Source organism: Eleutherodactylus coqui, chromosome 3 (assembly GCF_035609145.1).
Source record: "Eleutherodactylus coqui strain aEleCoq1 chromosome 3, aEleCoq1.hap1, whole genome shotgun sequence".
Lineage (NCBI taxonomy): Eukaryota > Metazoa > Chordata > Amphibia > Anura > Eleutherodactylidae > Eleutherodactylus > Eleutherodactylus coqui.
In genome coordinates this window covers 86,300,267-86,312,199 of record NC_089839.1, presented here as the reverse complement: position 1 = coordinate 86,312,199, position 11,933 = coordinate 86,300,267, and the positions used below count along the sequence as shown (strand labels likewise).

The 11,933-nt window shown below is 44.8% G+C and overlaps 1 protein-coding gene across 2 annotated transcripts in view; it reads left to right on the top strand.

Annotated features, from left to right (window-relative positions):
* The first annotated feature begins 779 nt into the window (after nt 1–779).
* Nucleotides 780–11,933, top strand: part of LOC136620827 (regulator of microtubule dynamics protein 2-like) — a 125,778-nt gene continuing 114,624 nt past the window's right edge. The window contains exons 1-2 of one of the 2 annotated variants that reach the window (XM_066595828.1): nt 780–867; nt 3,060–3,772. In XM_066595828.1, the coding sequence (XP_066451925.1) occupies nt 3,330–3,772 (443 nt within the window). In that variant the 5' untranslated portion in view covers nt 780–867; nt 3,060–3,329. Of the gene's footprint in view, nt 868–1,365; nt 1,400–3,059; nt 3,773–11,933 lie in introns of those variants that run through there. The other variant, XM_066595830.1, reaches the window with a different exon arrangement.

Genomic DNA, 11,933 nt, shown 5'->3' with positions numbered 1-11,933 from the left:
CCCAGCTACATGTCTCCCGGCTGTCCTGTCACGCAGCCCCCATTATCAGCCCCAGGGTAATAGTTGGGCACCGCACTGCTGGTTCCTGTATAGTCTGTCACTGAGCAGTGCACCCCCAGTTACATGTCTCCCTGCTGTCCTGTCACACAGCCGCCATTATCAGCCCTGGGGGTAATATGTGGGCACCACACTGCTGGTCCCTGTATAGTCTGTCACTGAGCAGCACACCCCCAGCTACATGTCTCCCCTGTCCTGTCACATAGCCGCCATTATCAGCCCTGAGGGTAATAGGTGGGCACCGCACTGCTGGTCCCTGTCTAGTCTGTCACTGAGCAGCTCACCCCAGCTACATGTCTCCCCACTGTCCTGTCACACAGCCTCCATTATCAGCCCTCAGGGTAATAGGTGGGCACCGCACTGCTGCCCAGCTTCCAGTATAGTCTGTCACTGAGCAGCGCACCCCCACCTACATGTCCCCCGGCTGTCCTGTCACGCAGCCGCCATTATCAGCCCCAGGGTAATAGTTGGGCACCGCACTGCTGGTCCCTGTATAGCCTGTTACTGAGCAGCTCACCCCCAGCTACATGTCTCCTTGCTGTCCTGTCACACAGCTGCCATTATCAGCCCTGGGGGTAATAGGTGGGCACCGCACTGCTGGTCCCTGTATAGTCTGTCACTGAGCGGCACACCCCCAGCTACATGTCTCCCTGCTGTCCTCCCTCTCACGCTGCCTGTATTGTGGACGGAGGGGGAGGAATCTTTCTCTTCCGGAACAAATGTTTCCGCATTCCTGTGTGGAGCCGAGCAGTGCTGCTGGGGCACTCACAAATGTCAAATAAGTCGTGCGGCTGGTTGAGACAGGCAGTGGTGAGTACACGGGGTGGCGGCTGCGCCATGTCGGGGCATGTCGTTACATGTCGTGACATTGTATGGGGCCTGTTGTACAGTTATACGTATGTAGTACATGTGTGATATTCAGTCACTGCTCCTCTGCAGTAATGAGGATGTGTCTGGGTATTACACCCCCCAGCAGGGAACTCCATGTGTCCTGATGGGGGGAGTTGTCCTCCTCACTGCTGGGAATAGATGGGAGAGAGAGAACCTGCATCATACAAGATGACAACCATTAACCCTTTAAGGATGAGTGCCTTTTTTTTCACTTTAGTTTTTTCCTCCCCACTTTTAAAAAAATATAACTTATTTATCCATCGCCGTCGATTGTTTTTTGCAAGACAAGTTGTGTTTTTCAATGATACTATGTAATGTACCATGTAATGTAATGAAAAACTTTTAAGTGAAGTCAAATCGGAAAAAAGCGCAATTTTGCCATGCTTGAAGGGGTCTTGTTTTTATGGCGTACACACCGCAGCAAAAATGACCCGATCGCTTCTTTCTGTAGGTCAGTATGATTACTACCATACCACATGCATTTATTATTATTTTTTAATGTACTACTTAAAAAAAAAAAAAAGAATATATATATATATATATATATTTGGAAGAAAATATTTCCCGCCGCCTTCTTCCAACAGCCAGAACTTGTTTTATTTTCTGTTGACATAGTTGTGCGACGGCTCGTGTTTTTGCTGGACGTCTGGCAGTTTCTATTTGTACCATTTTGGAGTTTATACGACTTTTTCATTGCTTTTTATTACATCTTTTTTTGGAGACTGTGTGACCAAAAAGCTCTCTTGTAATGTGCATTTTTTTTTTTTTTTTCTGCTGACGTTCACTGTGCAAGGTGAAGAATGTGTTATATTCATAGATCAGACTTTTATGAATGCAGCGATACCAAATATTCTTTTGGGGGGGTGTATTTGGATTATTTTAATTAGAAAAATGGCAAATTATTATTATTTTTTTATTTAATAAAACTTTTTTAAACAGTTTTTCTTTTTAGTCACTCTAGGGCATAAGAACTTAGATGGTTTGATTGCTTCTGCAATATGATGTAATACCATAGTATTACATTATACCGCGATCTGACAAACAATCTATCAAGGCATGCCACAGGCCTGGCTTGATAGGCAATCTGCTATGGTAGCTTTGGGTGCTTTCAAAAATCTCTGGCTGCCATGGCAACCAAACTGCACTGCACGATCTCATTGCAGGGGGGCCGTTTGATACCTCCGATCTCAGAATTGACAGCGGCATCTAAAAGATTAACAGCCGCAATCAGAGGAGTTAAAAGGGGTTTCCGGCACACAAAATGCACCCAGAGTAAGTAATGGTGCAAAAACAAAGATTGCTCACCTCTCACCTTGCCTCCGCTCCAGCACTGCTGACCCGGTACCCACTGAGCCAGGAAGTGATGACGTCACGTTAATTGTTCGTATAAATGCTGTAGCCAATCACTGGGCTCTGCGGTCATGTGACAGGACTGCTGAGGTCACCAGTTCATTGAAAGTTTATATTATAAGGAAGGCAACAAGGAGGAAGAAAGTTGTCATATACTTTCTTACGGCCTCATGCAGACGGCCGGGTCGGATCCAGCTGCAAGAATTCTCGCAGCAGGATGCGACCCGTGACCCACGGCTCACCTCCTCCAGTGTCTTCTCTCTGCTCTGCGATGTGCCGGTTGCTGCCCAGCCGGCACATGCGCAAAGCAGAGGCGGCGCGTCAGAAGTGACGTTTCTGTGTGGGCCTCTGCAAGAAACAGAAATAGGACATGCCACGATTTGTTTACCACGTGAGTTTTCATGTGGTCAAATCGTGGCTGTCTGCATAGGATTGCATAAACTCATGCAATCTTATTGCAGTGTGTTTGGGTGGAAATTCTGCAGGAAATTCTGCCGTGGAATTTCCACCTGTGTGCATTCACCCTTAGTCTGTTTCTCGCCACTTTGCAGCTCTCTAAAGTGTTTAAGCAATGCTCATAAAACATTCAGTGACTTTAAAGGGTAATTACACTGAAGCCTCTGTGTTTGGCCTTCAGTAATTCAAAACATAACATTTTTCCGCTATGTTCCACACATAATCGCTTTACAATATACATATTTTCTGTACATGTCGTAGGCTTCTGTCTGCTTGGTTACTGAACAACTCTTTCCATTTGGCAGGCGGACAGATATCAGGGACCTTCAGAGGGGACTTCGGACCTTTTAAAAAGTGAGATGTGTTTCCTAGACGTTGGACTCATGGCCATTCTGCAACCATTGCATTCTTGATGGCAGCCTTCACTAGCAGAATGCTGGCAGAGACATCTGTACCATAAATCTAGCCAAGGAAGAATGTAGCCTTTTACATATTGAACTTCTGTAATTCCCTGCTTGCTGATCGCTCATCACAGAAGGTCTCAGCAGTGTTGGTTCAGCACTTGTTCTGCTGACATGAGTAATATTGTCCCATCCGAGAACAGGAGTTTGCTTCTGGGAGTCCTTACAGGAGCTGCAGGAGTTAGCATCGCCTTGTTATGCTGGAGAAGATATGGCAAACATGGCTATGTTCTCCGCTGGCCCGAGACTTGGTCATTTGGTACAGGTCACCAAGTTCAGGACAACCAAGGTGCTGTTATGGTCCTTCAAGGTCGGCAACTGCAAATCCTGGAGAAACTGGGGAGCCTGCTGAGAAGTGTTGAGGAACTCAAGGAGGAGGTGAAATTCCTAAAAGAAACCATTCCGAAATTAGAAGAACAGATTAAGGATGAGCTAAGAGGCAAAAATGATGGGAAGAAGGTTAGTCCGCAGCACCGAAGTCTTAAAAGAAAGAAAAGTGAGACCACGAAGGCATCGGGTGAATATCCTAGTTCTGAGGATGCAGAAAGTGAAGGGGGGTAAGTGTGAAATACAGTAAATGCCGTAATATGTAATTTTCTTGCATTCATGTGTACAGATTATAGATGTGCTGGCTGCTTCCTACTGCATATAATCCATACAATCTGCACATACAGATTATGGCAGTGCTGTCCAGTTACTACGTAATCCACAAAACTGCATATACAGATTATGGCAGTGCTGGCACTTACTAAATATCACATCGGATCTAACTATACATTATAACTGCACTGACCAATAAAGTCTTTATATATATATAGTAAAGTTAACTTTTTTCCCCCAATATATATATTTAGCAATGACTAAAAATTTTTACTTTTTTAACTATATTTTTTATGCACCCTATACAAATGCACCTCCTCGAATCAAAGAGGCGACGCCACCAGCCCTCCATGTCATAGATGAAACCCGGCCTTCTTCTTCCTCTGGCCGACACCCCCTATGTAAGGATGTTGCAATGAAGTCTTGCACACATGCTATGCGCCCCTCCAGTCACACCTTCCCTGTAAATGCGCCCTGAAGCGAGGTATATACAGTAGGACTTTACCTGCGCACTGCACATGCATAGGAAGTCGCGGCAGGAGGAGCTCAGGCCGTGTGCGAGACTTAAGCGCTGATGTCTTCACACGGGGTTGCGGCGAGAGGGAGAGGAGGCGATCTTATCTGTGAAGGGCTGATGGCTGATGGCGCCGCCTCCTTGACTTGAGGCGATGTATTTGCATCTGGGACATTAAAATATAAAGTAAGACTTTCAGTTATTGATAAATAGTTTTATGGGTGCGAGCCTTGTAGAATGCTCTTGTATCCCTACATCACACTGTGCGGGCAACGGATTGTAAAGGCTCCTGTTAAACAAGAAAAACGAGAATCCTTCTTATTTGCTATACAGTCTAAAAGAATACCAAGACACTTTCCTTACATGAGAGAAGTGCGTGCAGCTCAAATCCCTAATATATACCCATTATCGGAGGTATATGGGACAGTTCTGATAAAATCAGTACATAATAAGAAATTACTATGTACTGCATGCAGTTCATTTATGTAAGGAATGGGATTTAAACTTCAAAGTTCTATACATATGAATGATGGGAATCCACCCCATCCCCAGTTCAGTCATCACAGCGCACGCCCCCTTCCATGTACTGTATACTTTTCCCAGTCATCACAGGCCCCCTACATGTACCGTTCCCTCCTCTTGCCAGATTAGAGCCTCCCATACACTATCCATTCCTACCAGACACCACAGCCCCCCATGTACCATCCCTTCCCCTGTCACAACACCCCAAGTACTAACGACACCATTCTGTAGCCACAGTGAACGCCATCTCACCTGTGAAAAGGGGCTACATAGTCATTCTGATGACTTATGTTCTAACTATCTAATCATGGAGCAACAGGATGGCCCCAGCCGATATTGGACTGGAGGAAGTAAAAGGTGAAAAACTGATTTCTCACATGCAGGGGTTAAACCTCCACTTCCTCTGTGCAGGTCTAAGCAGGCAGGGGACAATGCAGAATAACAGGCCACGACTGCATTGCTTACCGTCACATCAGTGTAAAGCACACTATTCACCCCCAGCGGTTCCATACCTTGCAGTCTGTCCTGCTGCTGCCCGCAGGGGCGGAGCTAATGCTGACTGCACGATTCCGATGAAAATCAGAATTGTGCTTCACCAAGATGGGGCTTTCCAGGCAAAAACTCTTGGTGACCTATCCTTAGGATAGATCAATAGTTAATCCGCATCGGACCTGCCGCTTAGGATCACTGATCGCCCAGACCGTTGCAGTGTCGTTTTCATCGTGGTCAGGATAGGAAGTGCCATAGCCAGCTTTACTCCTATTGAAATCAATGGGAGTGCTGCCTTCTGTTACACTTCCAGCATTTCTGCCTCCAACATCGGATTTTGAATGATGGGAGTGAAGACCGCTATGGCACTTCCTGTCCGAACCCCGATGACTACGTTCGGATTGCTGCACTGATAGTGGACCGTATGATCAACTGATCGCCAGGGATCTTAGGCAGCAAGTTTAATTAATGATGACCTATACTGAGGATAGGTCATCAATAGTTTTTGCCTGGACAACCCCTTTAATTAAATTCAAATTTGATTAATTGCCCAGCCCTATCTTTAGATATAGCTTATACCAATGAATGTTTTAAGGCTTTTCCTAAAATGATACTTTATAGATTTTATTTACTATATACCATAAAGTTTTTATGCCCTTTTTTTTCATGTGCCCATGAAAGATATGTCAGAAGAACCGAAATAATGAGCGTTCAGGCTCGGCCATTTCCAGCATAGTTTCTCTACAGTTTTGGCCGATGGCAATATAGTCCGTTGCTAAACAATGGCACAAACAGCTTTCCGTTAACTCCACAAATATCGTTGCATTGTTCTGTTGGTCTGGTATTACGGACAGTGTTGTACAAGCTGAATATACAATATTCCCCTGGAGATAGAAGTATTACATATATGTACAAACACTCCACATGTAATCTCCTTATTCCTGAGCTAAGATTAGTAATAAACAGCTTATTCTACCTGCCAGCATTATTATTCGCAGCGCTAAAGTCTTTGAAGAATTTGACACCCCCTTGGAACCGTTTTAAATTCATACTTTTCTCAGATAAGGAGCGAACCAGAAAGTCCCAGACATTACAAAGGGATGCAGGTCCATACATAATGTGCCAAGAGCCGGTCACAAACAATCTGTTGCCAAGTTAGAAAGTTGTTCTCTTAGGTGTCTTGTCATCAGTAAAGTTGTAGGTGCAGATTACTCTGTAATATTATATACTACATATCCATGTGACTTAAAGGGATCCTGTCATCAGGTTCATGCTTGCCGAACCCCGGGAAGCCTGTTGCCGCCATGAGTGTTTTATACTGAGACACTGTAGTGTTTCAGAATATATACACTGTTGGCTTGGGGCTGAGCTCCGAGTCACGGGGGTGGCCTGTGGCGGCCTCTTCCCACCCGCTGTATGAAGACTGCCAGCTCCTCCACTGCTTGTGTATAGGGTGAGAGCTGTCACTCTGCATGCAGTGGGCCGGTACAAGCCGCTGCGGCCCACCCTTGTGACTCGGCTCCAAATCAAACTTCAAAATGTGTCTATTCGGCATTGTTGCAGCATTTCAGAATAAAGGACTTTCCATGGCAACAGGCTTCCCTGTCCTGGGTTCATGCTGCCCGTCATAGGTATGATCTAAATTCAGTGCGAAGAATAGAACCCATTAATTTCTAAGAGTTCATTCCCATAAAGAAGTACGACCTGCTCTATTTTTCAGCGTTTTGCTCGGCAAAAGTGCCATAGAAGTCTTTGGCAGGTGCGCAAATATGCCAGGGGAAGGGTGAAACACTGTGCAAAACGCAGGAAAAGAAGACAGCTGGGTTTTATTAGGCTTTAAATTCCCCCAAAAGGGGATCACTAGCGCCTGAGAACTGGCCTTGTGTGCGCACAAATTACAGTAATATGTGCAGACGCGGAAAACGCTGATTATGTTGTTCTTCAAACCTTTTTCGTGTGCAAATACGCTGCGCAGCAGCGAATATATCTGCGCAAGCGCTTGTGTGTATTTGCCCTCATAATGTAGACCTTGGACTGCGTCCTAAAGACTAAATAAAGGATACTGCCTACTTTTTGGATTCATACAGAACTGCAGTGAGTGACTCTTTAAAGGGCTACTGATTATCCAGAGCTCCGTTCATTCTATAGGAGAATTTGGGAGCCGCCACAGGGGAGCATTATCTTACCTTGATTTTCTGCGACAAACCTATCGGTATGATAGGCTCATCGTTGAAAATCGCGGCATGCTGCGATTTTTATACGGGAGCAGTTAATCGCCGCGATTTTTCACTTGTTTACATCGGGCTGCGATTTTCATAGTTATCCTATGGAAGGCGTTCATTGCGTTACCTGCGTGCGGATTATTGCCGTGGGTAACGCAGTGAAATATCACCTGTGGACAGGAGTCCTTAAGGTGCATACAGTACTGATAGTGCAGAATCAGTTAAAGGTGCAGCGCTAACTCTGATGGTTTTGATTTTTATTTAATACTCCAAACGGCTGGCCCCTATAATATATATATATTCTTTGATTGATTAATGTCCTTTATATTTCCGCACCACCCAGAGTAGAGCAGGAAAGATAGGGAGACGATACCCCCTTTGTATGTAGTGGATACGTGTACCCCAATACTCTAATGATTTTCAGAGTCTTGGGTAGGAGGGGGTTAACAGGAGCGGTATATAGCAGTTGTTATGCAAGCGCTGTCATTCTGTAATACCTGAAAGAAGTTTCTCTCCCTGGTTTTACAACAAATAAGAGGAGAGAATGGGGTAGGGTAAAACACTTGTAATAGTGCTTGACCACTATTAGGCTGGGTTCTCACGGGACTGAAATCTCGCAGCTTGGCTGCACCGAAAAAACGAAATATTTCCGCGGGATAAGCGCAGCTTCCAAACCCGCAGTCACGGGTTTTGAAGTGGCTTCGCTACCTGCATCTCTGCTACGGCCATCTCTTCCCGTAGAGAGGCCACTGCAGAAATGAAAAAAGAATTGACATGCTGCGCCTTTGTTTTCCGAGTGGCATGTCAGTTTCAGTACGGCTTGGCCACAGCGTGCGGACAAGAGTTTTGCTAAATCTTGTCCACTTTGCTGACTAATCCCGGGATTAGGAGCCGACGGTAGAATTGCCGTGCGGAAATTCTGCGGCAATCCGTCCTGTGTGAACGAAGCCTTAGGTTTTCGGTAGAAAGGGGTTGGCAGGATGACAAGTGCAGTTAATTTGAAGAGCTGCTATTCTGCAATCACTCAGAAACATATTCTCTACCCGGTTCCCGATAAAAACCTGAACGAATAGGAAGGGGTTAAACACTTGTGGTGGGGCTTAATCGGAGAAACCCTATCTATCTCTTAGTGCTGATGAACAGCGCTTCTCACCAGCTTAGTGGCCACCTGTGCAGCGACCCATAGGGAGACCATGGACTTCTGACATACGTGAGGAGCTGGGAGGGTAGAGTGCTGACTTGTTACGGTGGCACTTACCATCCTCCCTTCTGGAGGGACACACGCAGCCAAGGCCAGAATAGCACTGCAGGCCACCTAGGAAACCCCTAGAATAGGGTATTCCCATTAAATAGGATAACAAGGGGTTAATTGTCACCCATGACGCCACCGCTCCCACACACACTGGTATGACTCTTGGCGGATAAGAAATTCAACCACAGATAGTTCTTAAGTACCACGAGTCACTAGGAAAGGTTAGAGCCCGGCATAAGCTTTACTTAGAATTTGAAACAGATAATACAATTGTAGACTTCACACTGCAGGCAAATGAATAGACTCCAGAACTTATTACCTCCACACGGCTCTCTAAGACTCAAAGACGCACATGTGTGAACTATGCAAAGCTTTAGCCGGCGTGGTCACTGCTCACTGCCGTGGCCAGGGGGCCTTAACCCCCTTAAGCGCTGCAGCTGTGCAACACACATACTGGAAATGACAAGACAGTTTTGCACAGTGCATCAACATAGGACAAACATGTATGACATTTATGGAGGGGACCAGGATGAAGTACTGGGTCGCTACACCTGATTGGTGGTATCAGGCAGCCGGCTATACTGGGCTAATCTATATCAGAGATCATGGCATCGATGCGTTTCTACAGTCAGTTCCCGTCTGACCGTGTCATCAGGATGGCAAATTAGCAGATGCACGCGGCCGTGATTCATCATCTAACATGTGCAGAAGGCCGCAGGGCCTAGGAAATTTTTTATCTCCCTGCTCCTGGCTGTTAAACATAACCGACAGTAGGGAAGTTTCAGAGGGGGCCGCAGTATGTCGTCTCCAGTCACGTGATCGTGTTTATCCCATAGATAACAGCAATCATGCAAAGTTTAAAAAAAAAGTTACAAAAAAATTTAAAAAGTTAAACTTTCATCTCCCCCCACGGATTTCCCGAAGGGTCTGGGAAATTTAAATTCTCCTTGCTCCGAAGGTAAACCAAGAGCTGACTCATAGAGCGGTCCCTGATCACATGATCGCCATTATCATAGGGTATAAAAAGGTAGAGATCTACTTAGGCCGGTCTAGACCAGATAGGAATTGCTTTTGATCCGTGGTAATACACAGATAAGTCAAATGCATTGGATTACACAATTCTGCTCACATTATCTGTTCGGAATTACGTAATCTACTCGCAGTTAACAGAACACGGCATGTCATATTTTACTCTATTGTGCTTTATGGTTGTGAATATACCCGCAGCCCATACGCAACTACATTGTGTATCCGCGTCATCGCTAAGTGACGGCGTAGGAAATATAAGCAAACAAAAAAAGGTGTTCTGCGCATGACCGACTGCGTGGGTATGCAGTTATGCACAGTGCATTACGCGGCCGTACGCAGGGTCACGGCAAGGCTTACAGGTGGGATCCGCTGTGGGCCTCCACAAGCGGATTCACATATATGTGCCGGCATTATTCAGACCGCTACCTGCAATGCTTACATAATTTACAAGAAGTCCCGGGAACGCTCGCCTTCGTTTAGTTCCAGGAGCAGCTTGTTGCGCGCCTTCTGTGTGAGACCGCGGCACCTTAGCAAGCTTACGAAGCCTCACAGAGCGCCTCTTTTTACACCCCATCCCTGCCACTGAGGTCAAGAGATACCTCCCAAAAAGTGTTGGGTTTGGTTTGCAAGTCTGGTTTTATTGCCCCATGTGCCCATCCCAACCAGGGCTCCATAATTACCCCCCGGGGGGCAAGGGGGTGGGGATACTTTTTAGAGAGTCTATTTTTTTTCTGTACAAGTGAGCAATTGGGCCTCGAATTTATTCAGTTGTGCCCTGAAATCCAACGGGTGTGCCCTCCATTACAGACCCAGCCATTTGTCAGGTAAGGAGATTGGGGCTACAATGGGTATGTTTCTGAATGCAGGACAAAACGGGATCCATTTTTGAGGTAAAAGTCTTCATTTATATGTGTGCTGTCCAAAAACAAAACCAGTATTTAAAATTACACAATTGCCAAAAAATGAACATTTTATTTTTTTCCTTCCGCTTTGCTTAGATTCATTCAAAAACTGTGGGGTTAAAATACACAGTACACCCCTAGATGAATTTGTTAAGGGGTTTACTTTTCAAAATGGGCTCATTTGTTGGGGTTCTCCATCGTTTTGGCCACACAAGGTCTCTACAAGTGGGCAATGGGGCCTAAAACCCTCTTAAGCAAAATGTCTGTTCTGAAAGCCACCAGCTGCTCTTTTCAGTTTGGGCCCCATTGTGCATACAGACATAAAATTAGGGCCACAATGGGTATGTTTCTGAACACAGGACAAACGGGTATCCATTTTGGGTTGTCAATCCGCTTGTTCATGTGCACTACAGAAAAGAAAAATCAAATAACATATTTGCAAAAATATGAACTTTATTTTTTCTCCTCTGAATTGCATTATCTCCTGAAAAAAAAAACTTGTGGTGCCAAAATAGTCATGACCCCCTCAGTAAATACATTTAGGGGTATATTTTTTTAAAATGGGGTCATTTAATCAGCGGATGCTGGAGACTGGTTAAGGGATCTGAATTTCATTCTTTGTGGGCAGGTATCCTGATGACTTTGTTTCTATTATGTCATGTCCCCTTTATGTAAATATATAAATAAAACATTTTCCTTTCCTCACCCCTTCTTTCTGGATCGTACTGTAATTGCTATATACTGTAATGACATGAGGTTTTTTGTTTCTCCAATATTCATATATGAATCTGCAATATTGATGATTTGGCATGCTGTTTACTTTTCAATAAAACGAGTTTTAAAAAATGGCATCATTTGTGGGGGTATCTATCACACCTATGAGCCTTGGCATTCTTCGCTTGGTGTAGGAAAACAAAATGTTCCTCAAAATTTTAGTAATTAATATTAAATTTGTACATCTCCTAAATAGTTAAATAAAATGTTTTTCAAATGTTCTTCTGGAAAACAGTAGGAAATATATACTCAAAAGTTTGTACAGTATGTTTGCACATATTTGACATAATGCAATTGAAAATGTGAAAAAAAAAATTCAAAATTTTCCTAATTTTGACGCCATTAATAACCCTTTGCAATCCAGTTTTGGATTCAGGGTCTCCCAGGGCGTTTTCTCTTTCTGACGTTATACAA